The sequence below is a fragment of the Cricetulus griseus genome, chromosome 6 (genome assembly GCF_003668045.3).
Source record: "Cricetulus griseus strain 17A/GY chromosome 6, alternate assembly CriGri-PICRH-1.0, whole genome shotgun sequence".
Classification (NCBI taxonomy): Eukaryota; Metazoa; Chordata; class Mammalia; order Rodentia; family Cricetidae; genus Cricetulus; species Cricetulus griseus.
Window position 1 is genome coordinate 105654144 of NC_048599.1, and position 20120 is coordinate 105674263.

Consider the following 20120-nt stretch of genomic DNA (forward strand, 5'->3'; position numbering starts at 1 on the left):
CTCAAATAAATAAGGAAAATGTAATTTTCCAACTTTGAAAAATACTACTATTCCTTGAGTTTGTGAAATAAATTTGAATTTTCTCCAAGTTGGATTTGTGTTGGTCACCCTCTTTGAAGAAACTTTTCTCTTTGGCACAAAATTCTTGGGAAGATCTCTGGCTACATATTGTTAGATTAGTCCCCAAGGACCATTGCAGGAAATATTTGCTAAAAAAAAAAAAAAAGAAATGAGCTTAAGTCATATCCCCTTTCCAACTTCACGGCCACTTGAGATGTGCCAATCTTTGGTTTGTGCCCTCTGGTTGCAGAAAATTTGTTTTGTAGACTTGACAACATACACATTAGTTTTTGAAAAAAGCAGCCAAAGTTGGTCTGACTTTAAACACCAGTTAATAGATGTAAGAAAGGGGATTAAAACACCACATCTAAGCAAACGATGATATAGCCGTGCTAACTTGTGTCTTCGATAAATTCTTTCAAACCGTTATCACTGATCCCTAATATACCAAAGACATAAGAAAATGCAACCTTTTCCTCTTCACCAAAGAAACTAGGAAACAAGAAGGACTCTAAGGGAAAATGCATGGACCCCAGGGATAGGAAGGGGCAGGAACTCCTGAGCTAATTGGGAGCATGAGGGTAGGGGAGAGGGAGCTGCCAGAATGAGAGGAGAAGAGGAGAGGAGAGGAGGAAATGGAGGAGCAGAAATATTGAGTTGGGGGAAGAATAGAGGAGAGCAGGATGAGAGATACCATGTTAGAGGGAGCCATTATAGGTCTGAGGAGAGATCTGGCACTAGGGAGATTTCCAGAGACCTACAAGAATGACATGAACTGACAATATAGGCTATGGTGGAGAGGATAGCCTAAATGCCTTTCCCCTATAATGAGACCGATGACTACTTTTTATTCCATCCTAGAGCCCTCATCCAGTGGCTGATGGAAGCACAGGCAGACACCCACAGATATACAGTGAACTGAACTCTGGAACTTAGTTGCAGAGAGGGAGGAATGAAGATCAAAGGGGTCAGGACTAGGCTGGTGAAATCCACAGAAACAGCTGGCCTGTACAAGGGGGGACCCCAGACTGCTGTCTGGGAGGCCAGTACGGGACTGATCCAGACCCCTGAACATGGATGTCAATGAGGAGGCCTCTACATCTAGAGGCCCCTGGTAGTGGATTAGTATTTTTCCCTGGCGTAAGAAGGGGCTTTGAGAGCCCATCCCATGTGAAGGGATGCACTCTTGCTTGCCCTGGACACATGGGGAAGGGCCTAGGCCCGGCCCAGGATGATGTGGTAGACTTTGAGGAGCCCCTGTCGAGGGCCCTAGCCTGCCTGGGGAGTGGAGGGTGGATGGGGTGGGGGGTAGGTCAGGAGTAGGGAGGAGGGGTGGGAGGGAGGGGGGAGCGGGAGAAGGAATTGACATGTGAAACAAGCTTGTTCTTAATTTGAACTAATTAAAAAAAAAAAGAAAATACAACTTCTTTGTTATTGGATAGGAGTGTTGTAGTTTGTTTTGTGATGAAAGTATTTCAAATCTTGATCTTTATTTTGTTTTTTGAACAACCTCCCTTGCAAAAATGCTCCCCAAGGAATGTGCAAACTCACTAAGTGATCTATTCCTAGGGAATAGGCTACTTTGTTCATCTCCAGTTCCTAAGGAAAAAGGAGAAGTAAGTAGATGGGAAAGTCCCAACTTTAGCTCCTGAGTGCTGGGATTAAAGGCATGTGCCACCATGGCTGGCAGTGTAAACATTTTTAAACAGCAAGGTGCACACTGTCAAATTGATTCCTGGACAGGCTGTGTCAAGGTGTACGCTAATCAACTGTGTATGAAAGTATCCTTCTTGCAGATGTCCAAACAAATGTCTTTTATGTTATCAGTGTGAAATTGCTTTCCTAATTTTACACATAATTTGCATTCTTTTGCTACTAAATAGTTGAATATTTTTTCGTTCCATCCCTAATTTGTATTTCTTTCATGAAAAACTTATTTTTTTTTAATTGAAAATATTTTTCTCACATTCTGATTACAGTTTCCCCTCGGTCTACTCCTCCCAGTTCCTCCCTGCTTCCCCTCCCATCATACAATATCTTAAAAGATTTTGTTGTTATTATTTGAGACATGGTCTCTCAATATCCTAAGTCTTCAAATAATGTCTGTTTTTTGGTTATTACAGAATGTGGCAGTGGGAATTTTCGCTGTGACAATGGACACTGTATCCCTGCAGCATGGAGGTGTGATGGGACTCGAGACTGTTTGGATGACACAGATGAAATTGGCTGTCGTAAGTGATGAGGAGCCAGACGTGGCTTTGTTTTGAGTGCTGCATGATTTCAGCTGTAACAGAGAGAAAATGAGAGGATAGAGCAAGAGGTTGTGCTCGGGTGAGAGACCCAGGGCTGGGCTAACACTGTGAACTGGTGTTAGTGTCAGCTTTTACTCCCTTTGGAGGGAAGGCCTCAGTTTACATCAGTTTACACAGTTCCTTGCTGTGAGTCTGTGACTTCGACTTTTACTGAAAATGAATTTATACTTGGTTTTCTGAAGCTTGAAAGTTATGGTTTGCTGGCTAATCACCTGGAAAATTCTGTAAATCTAAAGATGTTATGTGAACTACTGTGGTTTGTGTGTGTGTGTGTGTGTGTGTGTGTGTGTGTGTGTGTGTGTGTGTGTGTGTGTGTGCAGAACAACTTGTGAGTTACCATGAAGAACATAATAATGGCTAGTTTGGTTTTATGTTATTAAAATATTTAAATAAAACAACATTTAATTTATTTTATTTATCTACTTTTAAACCATTTTCACACATTTCTTCATATTGCTTTATATATATCATTCAGCATTGTCCTGAGTGGATTTCAGATTAGCTGAGTCACTTAGTACAGGTGCCACACAAGTGTCACAGGCTGCTCTCAAGTCACTGTCCTCAAGTCCTTTGTTCCCCCTGACTTTTCATAGGCAATGAGTCAATGGGCTTCTTCTTTCTGACAGATCAACAGGCATGCAAACAGGTGACAACATGAGTTTTGAATTGGCCACCCCACGGCACAGTTGAGCAGTCACATTTCAGTGATGCATTTGAAAATGGGAGGGATGAAGAGCAAGAGTTTGGGGTCTCTCACACTTCAGGCATAAATAGACCACCTGGGAGCTTGTAAAACTGCAAACTTTTATTCTGTGTTGGGGATAGTCCTGAGTGCTGGGATTAAAGGCGTGTGCCACCAATGCCCGGCTATTTTTGCATTCTTACTAGTGTCTAGTTGATGCTTTTATTTTCTGAGTCATCCCTTGAATGAGCAGAGCTGTAGTTATGGAATATGATAGTGTGGAACACCACCATATGATCTTGTAGTAATCCACTTTGACTCCTGTGTTCTTAGTGTTTTTAAGTAACAGCAGCAGAATGCAAGCGTACATGGACAGTCAAAGTCTTTAGACATTTTGGTGTCCTATGACAATGACAACAGTGTTTGTGACAAATGACAGCTAGCATTACATGGCTCTTTTGCATACATCATTTTCTTCATTTTTAGGATGTAGACATTAAGGCTCAGAACTCAGTAAGATTCCTAAAACAAGTAAATGTGGAAATAATTATTCTTGGTTTTCTCTTTACAGTTAGTGTATTTACTACCCATCGTGACACTATTACCGGATGTTAGTTAATTTTTTTACATAAATTGGATTTTGATGATTTTTCCTTAGATTTGTGTGTATGTATGTTTGCTTTATTCTCTGCTTATATGTATTTGGATGCCATTGCTGAGATGATCTGACAGTGAACCTGGGCAGGCTACTCTAATGGTTATTGACTAATTACCCTTAACCGTGTGGAGCAAGGGTTGACATAGGGTTTCTTCAAGCACTGCTGTTTGTATATGGGGCAGATGTGTGCCAGCATAAGCCCTCTTTTCTTGTGTTTCAGCTCCCCATTCCTGTGGGACAGGCTTTTTCCTGTGTCCTGTTGAGGGGACCTGCATTTCCCGCTCCTGGGTGTGTGACCAGGAAAAGGATTGTTCAGATGGCGCCGATGAACATCAGAATTGCGGTAAGTGTTGAGGGCGTGGTATTTTCTTCTGGTTCTTTATCACCTGAAGACTAGCCTGTTAGAGCTAGGTGAGCAAATTCTTTGTCAACACTGGGCCAGGCCTTAGACTGTCTGGTAATATGCTGGTAATCTCACTAAGAGGCTGGGTCATACAAAGTGTGGCTGTACTACAGAATTAGACCCCCGAGGCTTGGAACTGGTTAGCTCATCAGGCTTTAATTTGAAGTATAGCTGAAATTAAAATAGTAGCAGTGAGTGAGCCCCTCCTGCATTTCTTTGCTCTGTGGCCTGATAGAACTGAAGTCTATGCGTAGGTCCCAGATCTTTTGCCTGTACCCTGTTGAAATAGATTTCTGTGAGTAGAAGGAAGGATGCCATTGACAGGTGTAAAAAGAAATCACAGCCCCTCTGGAACCTGTGCTGGGAACACAGAAGCTATTCTTGATCCTCCTCTCCCCCTCATGCTACGCTCAGTCTCTTGCTCCTGGCTGAACCTTCCCAAGGCTTAGTGCTACTTTCCCATTCACTCTTCCACTCACGGGGTGCTTTGTGAGTGACCGGTGCATGAGGTGTTGCCTGACACTGCTGCAAAGGTCCACTTAGACTGGGTATCGGCACATGCTATGAATTTGAGGCCATTTGGGTTGCGCAATGAGTTCTAGACTAACCATGGTGACCGAGTGAGATCCAAATATAACAAAAAACAAATATCCAATAAACCCTTTACCAGCCATGGTATGGCTCTCAGTGACCTCCAGGAAGATACGAATGCTTATGCTTCCATGTCTTTTTCTTTCTGGTACCTTCTTAAAAACCGTTCCTTGCAGTTCCTTGTTCCAGCCTTCTCTGCATGCTGCCAGGTGTGTGTGTGTGGGGGGGGGGAGGGATGCTTATTGTGAAAGAGTCTTTTTGTGCATTTGGGTCAGTTATCTCTTTGCCCCCCAGCCTGTTGTGTGAATATCTTGGTCTATCCATCTGTAAGAGAGGAAAATGTCTTTGCCATCCTTCTCCCCTGACCCCAAATATCTCCCTCTTCCTGTAAATTAGCCCAGGCTAGACTGGAACTCTGATCCTCTTAGCTCTCTCTACCTTGCGTTCTCAGGTCCTGGCAGTATAGGCATGTGTCATCCATCATTCCTTCCTGTGACACTAATGCTGGAATTCCTGTGTGTCTGAGCCACTCTTGTGGTTTTCCATTTATTCATTCATTACTTTAATGTGTATGTGTGTTTACCTGAGTGATTGTGTGCACACTGTGTGCATGCAGGAGCCCGATGAAGCCAGAGAGGGTGATGGAGCTTGTGAAACACAGGAGTCATGGGTGATTGTGAGCCACCATGTGGATGCTGGGAATTGACCCCTGGGCTCTCTACAAGAGCAACAGTGCTTTTAACCACTGAATTATCCTTCTTCTACCCCTGTACATATCTTTGGTTAATGTCCATATCTGGTTCACCTTCTGTTATACACCCTTTAAATGTATATTGTACCAAACACATTAGCTAACATAAGTGTCTGTACTTCATAATGCCATGCTTTTACGTGTGTCACTGTGAAGTCTATATCAAATATATGGTCTCTGCCTATTTTTGTCCTCCGGTGTCATCTTTCATATTTGGTAAACATTGGTGGGCTAGCCTGTATTTAGCAATGACTATAAATGAAGTTCTCTTTCTTCTTTGCAGCTGGGACCACGTGTTCAAGTCAGCAGATGGCATGCTCCAACGGCCAGTGTATTCCAAGAGAATACAGGTGTGACCACGTGAGCGACTGCTCGGATGGATCTGATGAGAGAAACTGCTGTGAGTCTGCTTCAGTCTTTGCACAGTGTTTAGTTTCTTTCACCTTTGGCATTTTAATCAACTTGTTAGAGTTGTTGATGGACAGAAACGCCTACAATATGCCTCTTGTTGTTGAAATCTCTTGGCAGATTCTTTTGTGGATTAGGGGTGATGGTCTGATGGCAGTCTATTTTTAAGACACTATGTTTGCCCTGCCTTAGCACATCAAGCTTTTGAAGTAAGAAACTTTAAACATTAACAGGATTCCCAAAGCTCGTTAAATAATAGAGTGCAAGATCCATTTTGGTTAAAATCTACAGTTTTATTACATTGCTTTGGTTAAGTAACCAGATAAAATTTCTCAGTTTTTATCCTTTTGACTATATTTTCCAGATTACTTTGGAAAATAGTTACATGTTGAAAATGTATTTCTGTATAATGACAGATAGATCAATTTGTAACTGTTGGGGTAAGGTATATAAATCACAACATTCTCTGCATAATGTATAAATAATAACAGTCAAAACAGAAACTGCTGTATTGTGTACTATGAAATAAGCGAAGAGGAATCTTTGAGGTCTATAAGAAACTGTCAGGTGCTGGGTTTGATGGGGTGCAGAGGCAAGCAGGTCTTTAGGGGCTCCGGGCCGGCTACCAAGTCTGCATAGCAAATTCTAGGCTGGCCAGGGTTACACAGGAGACCATGTATAAGGACACAGAAGTTTGGTTGAGTGTCTGCCTGGCACTCATCATGACCTAGGTTGGATCCCTAGCCATGCATCAATCAGGTGTTGTGGTAGATCCATCATCATGATGCAGGAGGACCAGGAACTCATTTCTGTTTCCTCTCATTTTGGACATTATGCAGATAATTGACTTGACTCTGGTAGTTTTCGAGTTGGTAAGGATGGGTGCATGTGTGCCTAGAGTGTTCATGAATCATGAACATTTTGTGAATGAACACGATGGTGATAAATGGCATATTATGGCACTTTTTGAATTCAGAGCAATATAAATTCCAGTTGTTAGGGCAGCAGGGCAGGCATCATACTCTCTTGCACATAAAGGAACTAAAACTTCAAGGGTATAGACTGCCATGCTTGGCCACACCTTGTCTTCCAGTTCAGAGTCTGGCCACTACCAGAAAGAGAAAGGCCCATCTTCACAAAAAGAGCACCAGGAGCTATACTGCCAGCCCACAGGCTGTGTGCCTTTATCCTTTATTTACAAATGTGTAAAAATGAAGCTTTATTCCAAATGTCCTGGGGCTGAAGGAATGCTACTTTGAGAGAGTGAAAGTCTTTGGAGTGTTTCCATGTGAGTACCCTCCAGCCAAGTCCAATGTTGTTAGTACAACTGCTTTGGATCTTTCTGGAAAAACAGGGTGGAATATAAGCAAGCAAGTAGCCACAGTGAGAAAGGGAAGGGACTGAGTTTCTAGATTAGTTTATTTAGTGTGTGTTTCTGTGTGTGGTGTAGTGTGTGCATGCGTGTGGGGAGATCACTTCTCCCAGAACCATGGGGGTTCTGGGGATTGAACTCAGGTCATGAGGCCTGGTGACAATTTCCTTTCTTTAATGAGCCATTTCACCAGACCTTAACCACTTTTTGAGTGCTTGGTGAGGTGAGGAGAGAGATTCATAGTCTAGATCCTTGTTTCTGGAATGAGATGCGTTAGGCACTCTGTATGCACACAGGCCTTAGGTAAATCCCATTTTGCTAAATTGCATTTGTTTTTATATATTCAATTCTCATAAATCAGGAACCGAGGAGCCTTCATACTTCCTTCTTGGTGCTTTGATCTGCTGTGGGCTCAAACGACAGCACTTTCTGCTCCCAACACACAGTCCAGTTACTTGTAACTCTGGTACCTCTGACTTAGTGCGAAACTGCCCGCACCTGCATATAATGCCCCAACTGAGATACACATAATTGAAAATCTTTTAAATGCCAGTGTGTGTGTGTGTGTGGGAGCCACAGCAGTATCTGATATTTACTATCACTATAAATTGGTGTGAGAAGCACTTCCATTCCACAGGGACTATAAGGAAGAAGTCAGAATTTTAATCACATCTCAACAGAATGGACATGTCTCATGCGTCCCAAATTGGCCTTACTGTGATCTTACTTACTGTGCTGGGATCATAAACACACTATCACACCCGACTTAAGCTTCGTATTAGGAATGAAAGTGTATAAAATGTATTGGCTCGAAGTTTACATAGGTTTTTTTTTTTTGTTTTTTGAGACAAGGTTCTCACTGTGCAGCTCTGGCTGCTCCTGAATTCATAGCAATCCACCTGCCTCTGCCTCTTGAGTACTGGGATTAAAGGTGTGTGCCACCACACCTAGTTGATAGTTTGTATTCTAAAAAGTTATTCTTTACTGTGGAAGATTTAAAAAAAAGTTCATGCACATAAATAATTAAAACCTCAAAAGGAGGTGTGGGGGAGGGGAAGGAAAAAGAAGGAGGAGGGGGAGGAGTGGAGGAGGGGGAGGAGGAGGAAGTTGTCTTAGAATTTTCCAGATTAGGTTTTATTTGTTGTATTTGCTTTTGTCCTTCACATGTCTTTTCTGTCTCCTGGAAATTAGCTGGATCTAAAAAGCTGCTGACTTTGGCACCAATGACATCTTAGAATTCTAGACTGTTCTAGTATTGCAGGATATGTCTGCCTACTAGCTGCAGTAGCATGTCCTTATTGTGATAACTCACAATGCCTTCAAACATTGTCAAATGTCTTATGGAGCAAGACCACCCTCTTGCTGCTCCAGCTGAAAATGACTAATATGGACCTTCTAGATTGTTGCATCAAAGCAACAGTCTTCTGTGTAGTGTACCATGCCAAGCTGTCTCTATGTTTGTCATGTCAATCATTTCTGAGATCCATTTGTCAGTGATGCTTAGCTGTTTTTTTAACATCGGCTTGGACATGTAGCAGCTGTTAGTTGCTTTAGTGTTACTATGTGATCAGGGTTAACTGAGACTTAACCAGAAGCCAGACACTTTTTTCTCTTGCTTCTGTAACTATTCTGCCCTGGAGTCGTTGCTTGTGGATAAACACTAAACAGGCTTATGATTATGGCTTTTGTTTGACCCCCCCTTTTTTCCTTAGAAATAACTTTGTATCAGAAATGTGTCTTGATCTGTCAGATACTTAGAAATAACTCACAGATAATAATGGAAGTAGGAAAAACTCCAGATAATTTATTTCTCCAGTATTTGAAGACCAAGAAGCTTGGCTCTGTTATTTGTAGCTCTCCCAGTGAGACCAGACCTCTGTGTTATGATCCCTACTCTTTCAAGTTTCTAAAGCCAAGACCTTGCCCTCCAAGACAGAACACCTTGTGTCCATTCCAGGAATTCCTTTCCAGAACAGAGAATGATGTGCTGGAGTCTTCTCAGGGAGGTGGAGGGTGGGGGGAGGTAGAGAATGGATGGGAGGAAGGCAACAGGATTAAGATCCCAATAAATGGATCATCTGTGACCTCAAAGTTGAGATAGGCATTGGTGATGCATATCTGATCACAGAACTAGGGAGGCTGAGTGAGGCAGGTGGACTTTGAGTTTGAGGCCAGGCCTCCTGCTCCGTCCCCTACATAAATTTCCTATGACGTAAGAGATACTTAATGTATCTGGCCTTTTTGCCTGCTATATTTTCAAATGCTTTAGGTACTGTTGGTTGGTTATTCCACACTTTGAGGAATATTTCTACCTATGTTAAAAGCTTTGAAATAGCTTTTATAGGCTCCCCCCTTACCCCTACCCTCCCATTATTTTATTACTCAATCTGGTCATCTGTAAAATGGCACCTGATATTAAAAAGCTTGTCCATTTCTTTTTTTTTTTTTAAAGGAACAGAAAGACTCAAAACTGCAGTCCATTTTACTTGTAATGGGATTAGCTTCAAGCCAAAGCACTCAGGCAGAGTCTAGATAAACATCAGAACAATGCACCAATTATGGGCCATTCATTTAATATACCGAAGTGACTTTCGCTTGCTCAAAAATAGTAGCCATTTTCAGGGAAGTAAAAAAGATTATTTCTTTTTATTGGGCACCAGATAGGAACGATTTTGGTGGGAGTAAAACTATCGCTAATTATCGTGGGTTTGCAGCCCTCTCTTTTGTTACTTGGGAATGCCAAAGAAAGGGTAAAATCCCTGTTACAATGGAGGCTTTCTTGCGGGCAAGCAGAGGTATTTGGTCTGCCTGCAACCCGGACTGCTTTGTCCCCAGTGGTTCATTTCTATTGACTTTCTTTTCAGAATTTAAACATTTTTCTTTATGTGTCTAACTGCGGAAACTCCAGCTGGGGCTGCAGTTGGAAGGGAGTCATGATGACAGTTAAAGTCACTCTGGACTGTGAGGGTTCTCTTGAAGAACACACTGTTCTTCAGCCTCAGTTCACAACTGGCTGCCCAATGAGCCTTGTTCAAGTGACCCTGGGACTCATATCACAGTACACTTGTACCTACTTAGTATTCATACAGCCAGGATTCTGGGTCCTGAAATTTGAGGAAAAAGAGGAAAAAAAACTTATTTAGTTTCCATCAAACATATATCTCCCATCTTTATAACCATTCTAGGGTCACAATTAGCTGTTGCCCAATTCCTCTATCCCCATCACAGCAAAGCCACACACAGCTGTCCCTAAGGACTCCATTTTTTTTTTTTTTTTTTTTTTTTTTTTTTTTTTTTTGAAGCAGATTTTCTCTGTGTAGCCTGGAGCCTGTCCTGGCACTGGCTCTGTAGACCAGTTTGACCTGGAACTCACAAAGATCCATCTGCCTCTGCCTCCCAAGTGCTGGGATTAAAGGTGTATGCCAGCACTGCTCGGCTACTTTTGTAATTTTTTAGTGTGTACATTACTCTATTTTGTAATATTCTGGGTAGCATTTGCGTTTTCGGTTATTCCACGCCCTCGAACAGAATGAGAATTCTACAAGAGCAGGGATTTTTATTACATAGCTAAAATGCCTTGATATTTGTGGTATGAAATAATAATAATTATTATATTAGTTTTGTTTTATGAGACATCCGTTTTCTATGTAGCCCAACCTAACCTGGAATGCATTGGAATATATCTATTCCAGATAGCTGGGGTTAAAGGGGTGTGCCACCACGGTCAGCTATGTTAGTATATTATGTATATTAATTATACATGATAGTCTGAAACAATTTAAAAGCTGTAAGAATTTTCATTTAACTTGCCATTCTCTCCCCCCCTTGCTATGTAGTCTAAACTGTTTTCAAACTCAGACAAGAAAGTTGATTTCAATATTTAAATGTTGACTAGGAATGAAATAGAATACAGCACTGAGATGAAGGCATACTCACTTGGGCTCCTAGTAGCTGTGCTAAGCTGCACTCTTTCTGGTGATTGGTGCAGCTGGCCACTGGGGACAAGCATGAGGATGAGACAGGAATAGGATCAAGGTGTTTGGCTCGTACAACACAGCTCCTTCTATATTGGAACAGTGCCACTAAATATGGTACAATTTATAAATGTGTGCAAATAAATGGGTGTAACATGAGGGTATTTTGTACTTTTGCAGTCTTTGCACCATTTACTATAGTATCGGAGCTTGGGTTGCAAGTTTGTATGTGTGTAGTGGAGGAGGGCTAAAGTAGCTCAGGCACATCTGAGTCTAATCCCAGGTCACACAGATGATAGACTTTAAACCCTGCTTTACATATCAAGTTGACATCTTTGTAGAATAACACCATGAAGTTAAAGAACATGGAGTTGGCATCAACTTTCTAGGCTTTGTAAAGTACATGAAAAGTTGAGAGAAAGAAACCCACTGCCTCGAGCTACTCCCTTTCCTTTCCATCTTCTTCCTCTCCCATTCTTGCCCCTCTTTCCCCCTTCTTCCTTCTTTCCATTTGTTCATCCGTCCGTCCATCCAGAGTCTGTCTCACTCTGTAGATCAGGTTAGTCTGGAATCACTTTGTTCACTTTTTCTGGCCTCATATTTGCAGCCTGGTGAATACATTTTTTTTTAATGGCTGTTCCATTCATGAACATTCTTTAATTTTTCCCTCTATTACTTACATAACTATAGCATGAAAGCTTCTTACCAAAACCAAATCACTTAAGGGAGAACAGCGTTGTATGCATATTTTGTGGCAGATGTCAATCTGTGGGGAACAAGTCCCTTGCTTGGGGAGGAGCAGGGTGTGGTGTGAGGAAGTATGACATTTTTGTCTTAGTTAATGGGTCAGTCTTTTCCTTCAAGGCACAGAAAGAAGGTGGTGTAAACCAGCATAGGACTGATCCAGACCCCATGAATGTGGGTGTCAGTGAGGAGGTCTCAGAAATCTATGGTGCCTCTTGTAGTGGATCAGTACTTATCCCTAGCATAGGAATGGACTTTGGGAGCCCATTCCACATAGAGGGATACTCTTTCAGCCTAGACACATGGTGGTGGGCCTAGGCCCTATCCCAAAGAATATGACAGACTCTGAAGACCCCCTGTGAAGGCCTCACTCTCCCTGGGGAGCAGAAGGGTTATGGGATAGGTAGGGTGTTAGTGGGGGACAGGGGAGGAGGGGAAGGAGAGGGAACTGGGATTGACATATAAAACAATCTTGTTTCTAATTTAAATTAAAAAATGAAAAAAAAAAAAGAAAGAAGGTGGTTTCCTGGGTGTTTCCTCCAATTGAACTTTCTCTGCTTGACAAATTTGCAAGACATCATGATCACTGAATGGCTTTGCTCCATGGTTTAAAAAAAGTGTAAGGTTAGGTGCAGGCTTGCCAAATATATAAACTCACAAAGAAGGGCGTTAAATATTGCCCAGTGGGAAACTCATCCAATTATGACTTGCTGTTCTATGGCTTAGCTTGAAACTCCTCAATATTTTTAACAAGGAAAATTTGGGCCTGTTTCATATGGGAAGATATCCAAAGGGGGAACACCTCAAGTTATCTACACACAAAAAAGACCAGAAGGTATACAGGGTCTGGGGTTGGGAGTTGTTCCTCCTTTGTTTGAGAGAGATTCATTATCATCTTAGATGGAGACAAAATAGCTGTTTGTTCTTCATTCAGACTGCTGACCTCTGGCCATCCTGATACCACCCTGCTGACATCAAGCTGGCCCCTGTTAGCTTCAGGGAAAGAGCCTTGTCAGGGGATACTGATTTAAATCTCCCTTAAGTTTTATGGCTGGAGAGAACAAGAGCCCTACCCAGCACTTTGATTCCAGATCCTTCTTAGCCATAACAATCACCTTAAATGTGGTAGCCACAGTCCAAACCCAAATAAATTTTCCCCTTGACAGGAGGCTTATCTGGCCAGAGGGCTGGCAGAGAGCTGGCTTTCAGCTTGATGCTGCTCTCAGAAGGCTAGATAACATGTTGACTCCTGGAACTATCTGGCACACGGTGGTGGGGGATAAGGGGGAAGGGATTTGAGTGAGGTTCTCACCTGACCATTTGCATCTCTGGGAGGCAGAGTTAATAAACAGAGTTGTGTGGCCCATTAAAGGCACGTTTTCGAAATGTAGCATCCCCATAATGAAAGGGAAGGAGCAGTTCAAGGATGAACTCAGAACAAATTTAAAATTGCTCAGCACAGTCTTAGCTTCGAGGTAGGGATGTGCTATCTCACTATGAGACTTGCCTTCTCCTTAGTTAAAAATAAATCTGAAAACAACTTGAGAATCTCAATGAGAAGACACTTGTGTGAAGGACATAAAAAATATTGGTGCCACACACCTGTAATCCCAGTACGAGGGCAGCTGAAACAGGAGGGTCATGAGTTGAGGGCAGCCTGATTTACATAGTGAATTCCAGGCTAGCCTGAGCTACATAGAAAGACCCTGCCACCAAATAAAACAAACAGTAACAAAGCAAAGCAGATGTTCAAGAAAAGGCATTTATCTATGATGCCTACCTGGGATAGGTAACTCAATAGCAATATTGACTTGTTCTTTTTCTTTCTTCCTCTTTGTTCTCTCCTTCCTCCCCTGTCTTCCTCATCTTCCTCTTTTCTTCTTTCTTTTCCCAGGCAGATTTTCACTCTGTGTCTCGGGCTGGTGTGGAACTCACTATGTAGCCCAGGCTTTGTTTCCTCCAACTTAAAATGATCCTCTTACCTCAGTTCCTGGAGTTACAATTCTGAGCTACCATCCCTGAGTAACATACACTGAGTGGTGTTTCAATTCCTGATTCTAAAATAAGTAAGGCAGGATCTGTGAGCTCGAATGTTATTATGTAAAGGTCATAATAAAGGTTTACTAGACATTGTTTTCTTAGGACCATCTACCCTGTGTGGTATTCATGTATGTTGACAGAAAATGAGCAGGTTGAGTAAAAAGCCATGGCTATTATCTCTGCCCCAGGCCAAGGTCTCCCGATCTCTAGGCTTGTTCTCTTTCTTCCCCTCCAATGAGAAATAGCCCTTCATTTCCCATAGCATGTATGGCAGTACATGAGTTTCCTAGGATGTAGTGTGTATTATGTAGGAGGAAGTTCCATTTTGAATCATTTTATATTCTAATTCTTCAGCTTTTATCTCCCCTTTCCCTCACTCACTGTTTCAAGGAGGTCAGGGACCATCTTACATTCAGTGCCTAGCATATTGCAGTCACCCAGGAAATATTAAACTGATGCCTTAATTTAAGGTTTTATTTTTTTTAAATAGATTACCCAACATGTGATCAACTCACGTGTGCCAATGGAGCCTGTTACAACACGAGTCAGAAGTGTGACCAGAAAGTGGATTGCAGGGACGCCTCTGACGAAGCCAACTGCAGTAAGTCATGTGACTTAGAGGCGGGTGGTAAGCTGGAGCTGGCTTCTACTGACTTGAGAGGGACAAATACATACAATTCTTCTCAAGCCTGTGTACACCGGGTCCATATTAATTAATTGTTTAAAATCATCCACCAGTGGCAGTATTTACATCATGGATTTTGGTAGAAGTTACAAATTGGGTCCTCTCTATTCCCCCATGGACTGGTTGTATCAGTGCCCACTGCCTAACTATTACTTTTAAAATAGGAGGTAGAACCTTCCAATGAAATTAGATGGTGACAATTATCTCTTTTTCTTCCTCTTTTTAACCTTGTGTCTCAGCTACACATTGTTCACACAAGGAATTCCAGTGTGGCAGTGGAGAGTGTATCCTTCGTGCCTATGTCTGTGACCATGACAATGACTGTGAAGATAACAGCGATGAACACAATTGCAGTACGGTGATTTCCTTATGCTGGGTCATGTGATAAGGGGTGCTTTGTCCTCTCCCATATACTAACATAATGCATCTTTTCCTTCAAAGACATCTCTGTTTGATGGTAGAAGAAGCCAAAAGATAATGGAAGGGCTATTGCTCCAACCTTATTAGTATTGCTTGACCTGGGTTCCTTTATCCTCCAGGGATCTCAGTAGAGGCAAAGATTTGCTGATAGCTTGCATTCTTTCTTACATTCTTTGAGTTGCAAGTCACAATATGTCACAGGACTCTGATCTTGATAGTAGATCTTGAGAGGGAAGGGTTTTAGCTCCAATTTTGAAATTCCTACTATATTAGAAGGCCAAGAAAGTTTCTATGGTTGGTGTAAATGACTTTCATTGTCTCTGCATCTGTCCTTTTGACCCAACCAATATTTCTGTGTCTTAGCTGTATTCTGAACTTCCTTTATTGGAATATTGTAAAGTTAGAAGACATCATGATAACTGTTTTACCAGCTCCCATGAGTCACCAGCTTCCTGGGGTTGTCTACCTACTACAATAATCTCTCACTTGCTTTGATTGGATAGTGCCCCATCTCCCTGTTTTTCTGGGAGTTAATTAAAGAGAATGAGGCACTGTGGAGTGTATTTTGGTGTAGATGACAGCTACAGTGCCTAGGGCAAAACCAGGAAATGCTGAGTGTTGGCATGTCTAGCGTCTTGATCACTGCACATCTCTGTTCTCTGGCACCCAAGTTCATTTCCTGGAGTCAAAGCTGCTATTTTTGCTTTCTTTACTCCTTCCTTTCTTCCTTCCTTCCTTCCTTTCTTCCTTCCTTCCTTCCTTCCTTCCTTCCTTCCTTCCTTCCTCCCTCCCTCCCTCCCTCCCTCCCTCCCTCCCTCCCTCCCTCCCTCCTCCCTCCTTCCTTCCTTCCTTCCTTCCTGCCTGCCTGCCTGCTTTTTTCTTTTCATGTTTGTCAAGCTACTAAGGCTCAAACTGATGTAGAAGCATCAGTTTCTAAGAGCTGATTGCAGGCTGTGAATGAACACTTTTTCACCAGTGACTGTGCCTTTGTAGTGCTCTCTTGTTGCTCTCTTATAGCCTATGACACCTGCGGGGGCCATCATTTCACTTGCTCCAATGGCCAGTGCATTAACCAGAACTGGGTCTGTGATGGAGAGGATGACTGCCAAGATTCTGGTGATGAAGATGGATGTGGTAAGAACTAGGCAAGATTCCATCAAAGGTCATTTTTCTCCTTTAGGTAACCACACTAGAACCCAGATGCAATATCAATTAATCCATTACTTTCCCATCTCTAAGAAATAGTAGGCAGGATAGTTTCTTGACCTTTACACCTTTCTTTTTTTCTTTTCTTTAGGACTTTTATTTATGTATCAGATTCTGTTATAGATGGTTGTGAGCCACCATGTAGTTTCTGGGAATTGAGCTTAGCACCTCTGGAAGAGCAACCAGTGCTCTTAACCTCTGAGACATTTCTCCAGACCACCTTTCTTTCCCTTCAAAACCACTTGTTTTACTACTGCCAGGGAAGGAGGGAAAAGGCCATTTGTTTTATTATTAGACTTTAGAGCCTTAAAAAATGCCTTAGGCCTGCAGTAACATGTGAAGGATAGATAGGTCATGCTGGGAACATTGGAATGGGATTCAGGGTGGGCAAGTGCAGGCAGCTCCCTATATGTTGTCATTTGAGAAGGAACTTGCCTTTGGTATTCACTCTGCCACTGTCACCAGTGGTTCCTCCCACAGTTGTCACTTATCTAGTATCCATTCCATACAGCAGGTTCCAGATACAGGGTCTCTCTTATTCTGGAAGCATCTAGTGATTTTATGTTCTGTCATTTTTCTTGGATGATCAATGTTTGTTGGCTGCCTCATTCAGGAAAAGTTACGTGGAACTTAAATAATTCCATTTGATCACATAGGATCTCAGTAAATGGCTGGTGGTAGACTCTACTGCAACAGTCAGGTTCTCACCTGACCCATATTTTCTTTTAACCATGGGTCATTAAGGGTGGTCTAGAACGCTCTCTTCTTCACTTTCAGAAAGTAATCAACGTTATCATACATGTTACCCAAGAGAATGGCATTGCCCAGGGTCTGGACGGTGCATCCCAATTGACAAAGTTTGTGATGGAGTTCCAGACTGCCCAGGCGGAGAAGATGAAACCAACACCACTACTGGAAGACAATGTGGTGAGTGTGGCAACTGTATAAGGGTTGCTCCCTGTTTCCCAATGTTTCTAGAGCAGATTCTCAAATGCATGCAGTATCAGTTGGCATTTGCACAATAAAATACCTCCATTTAGTTGCTTCAGGGTCTAACATTTATTATTTCTGTGGTGATTCTTGTCTGTACTAATCCACACTTGGTTTGACAGTGATGGAAAGAGTAAGCCCTTGCATTTGACCATTTTTAAGTCTTTGCATGTATAATGTTTGCTAATTTATTGACCATTGCATGTCATATGGCTGAGGCCAGAATGGAATGAAAGTGCATGCCGCCAGGGAAAATCGTTTCAATAACGATCACGATGACTCTAATGTGGGAGATTTTTATTTTGTATGATTCTAGGACTTAGGACTCAATAGTGTTATTATGCAAATGTCCTACCCACTGAACTCTGTCCTCTATCCTGTTTCATACATTTGATATTTGCTTTTTATGGTCTATTAGGATATACTAGAAGAAAAGAAACTTCTGGTTTCTAGGGTGTGTGCGTGTGTTCAGTTGTCTTCCTTGGTTCTTAGGATAGGTACTGCGAACTATTTTCCAACGGTAAAACTGATCTAGCTATTCAGGGCACATTCGTGTCCTTTCTATCTCCTTACTCCACCTAGCCCATCTGTTCTGAGAACATCCCACAATTTTGGACACTAACTCAATTGGTGATTTCACAGATGAGCACATGTAATTCTAATTCCAAGGATCTTCCTCCCCACCCCCACCCCACCGACAACACTTGTCAGATTTACTTAATAATAAACAAATGACATGTAATAATTTAGAAAATAACAGAAAGAAACAAACTAATCTTCTGAAACCATACTATTTGAAGCCAGCCAAGTTAGCAGTACCAACCCTATGACCCCATTTTTCATGAATGGCGATAGTAGTCACTGGTAGCCACTTATGCCCCACACATAGCAGCAGTTAATAAATAACATTAAAACAAAAGGTTTAAGGAATACAAATGAAGCATTTGCTACATAGTAATGCAGTGTTTTCTTAGTAATGCTGGTTTTCTTGCTCTACTGTATGAAAGTTATTAGGCAAACTTAGTCTTGTCCATCAAACTTGTCCATAGTCTATCCACTTAGCAGTTTCTCTCCTTCTCTGTTTAGGTACGGGTATCTGCTCGGTCTTAAACTGCGAGTACCAATGCCACCAGACACCATATGGAGGAGAATGTTTTTGTCCCCCAAGTCATATCATCAACGTCAATGACAGCCGCACCTGCATTGGTAAGTGGCAGCTAGGAGCTCCATGGGTATCATCAGAGTGTCCCAGATGGCCTGCAAACTCTGAAACCTGGGCAGCTTCTGCCCTGAGGCTTTTGTGAAATGACAAGCTGGAGAGTGGAGTTGACTAGTGACATGTACCTGTTCACCACCTGAAATATTTAGAGGCTGTGGCGTGCTGGTTTTCTTTTTAAAGTTAGCATGAACACTATGGGGTTGGCGTTTTCAGACAAAAATTTGTTCTTGTAGATTCTCCTTCCACTCTCTTTCCATCCATCTCCCTGAACACTTAGTGTACACGTCTGCACTCTCTTAACCTGCTTTATGCCTAGCCTTCCACAATGCCTCTTTCCCCCACTCATGGTCTCTTTTTCACAGCCTTTCAAACCCATTCTTATACATATAAACATAAACCAGGGCGTAGAGCCATGCTGGTTTTTAAACACTGAAAATAAGCACAAGAAAACCTTTTAAAGAAGCCATGGTTCATTGGGTGGGGATGCTTGCTGCTGAGTTCAGTTCAGTTCCCAGACCACATGGTGGAAGGAGCGACTCAACACTTGCAGGTTTTCCTGTGACCTCCATACACTCATTGTGGCACGGATACACATAAAGAAATAAATAATAAATAAACTCTGCTTTAGGAAAGTATTTCTTCTGAAAAAAATTCTAAAATTTTTATTCCAGTTTATTTTAAAAAAAAAAAAACGTTGAATTTAGATAAACACTTGGTAAATTGAGGCAGGAAGATCAGGGGTTAAATGTCATCCTTGACTTTGGTCGAGTGATTTTGAGGCCAGCTTGGACTACATGAGACCCTCTGGTTCATTCCTTCACAAGGGGACTGAGAAGTCTAAATTATTCTAAACCTCCATTCAGGTTTCTAGTACTTTCAAGACATTTTTGCAGATAAAATATACTCTGAAACTGAGATGTTTTCTTATGCTTATTCTCATTGCATTGGGATCTGCTCAAGGGTTAAACTGTGCACACAGGCCCATCTTCATCTGGCAGGTAGACTTCTTCATTGCATTCCTCCGAGAGGCATTCTGTTTCCTGGGGCAGTGCTCATTTGTGGGGTGAGACTGCCCCTTTACTTTGGCAAGTGTCAGGCACCTCTGCTCCCTTGGCTGCCAGCATGCTGCCAATCCCATTTCCAGGCTTTTCCTTCTCTAGGCATTTATTTCCTTTTTCTCTCAGTAGAAAAGGAATTCCAAGAGAAATACCAGAAACCACATTCTCAGTATTACATCAGCGTTCCTTTTTTCCTTTCACAATCCCCAAAGCAAGTGGCTGAGGTGGGGGATGGGGGGAGTAAGGGGTGGGAAGCGGGTTGGGAATCGGATTGTGATGGGGGTTGGGTGTCAGCTGTCTTGCTGTGGAAACTTGAGTGACTTGCTTTTACAGTGTGCCCTGTCTGGTGCCGCCCACAACCTGTTCTTGTTTTTTTTTTTTTTTTTTTTTCTCCTCACCCATGTAGCACGTTTCCTATATGTAACTCTGAACTGAGGCTTGTGTCTACTAGAGCTTCTTAAATGTCAGAGGCTCAGGTCTCTTCCATTTTCATTGTGTGAGAAGTGAAAAGCTGACATCGCAAAAGTTTTTGAGTCATAAAACTTTA

General features: G+C 42.1%; 1 protein-coding gene across 1 annotated transcript in view; it reads left to right on the forward strand.

The window, feature by feature from the left end:
- Positions 1–20120, forward strand: part of Lrp2 (LDL receptor related protein 2) — a 129637-nt gene that overhangs the window by 11866 nt on the left and 97651 nt on the right. Inside the window, exons 3-10 of the mRNA XM_035447068.1 lie at positions 2184–2291; positions 3933–4055; positions 5741–5857; positions 14486–14596; positions 14920–15033; positions 16118–16234; positions 17084–17233; positions 18383–18502. Coding sequence (XP_035302959.1) covers positions 2184–2291; positions 3933–4055; positions 5741–5857; positions 14486–14596; positions 14920–15033; positions 16118–16234; positions 17084–17233; positions 18383–18502 — 960 coding nt within the window. The remainder of the gene's footprint in view (positions 1–2183; positions 2292–3932; positions 4056–5740; positions 5858–14485; positions 14597–14919; positions 15034–16117; positions 16235–17083; positions 17234–18382; positions 18503–20120) is intronic.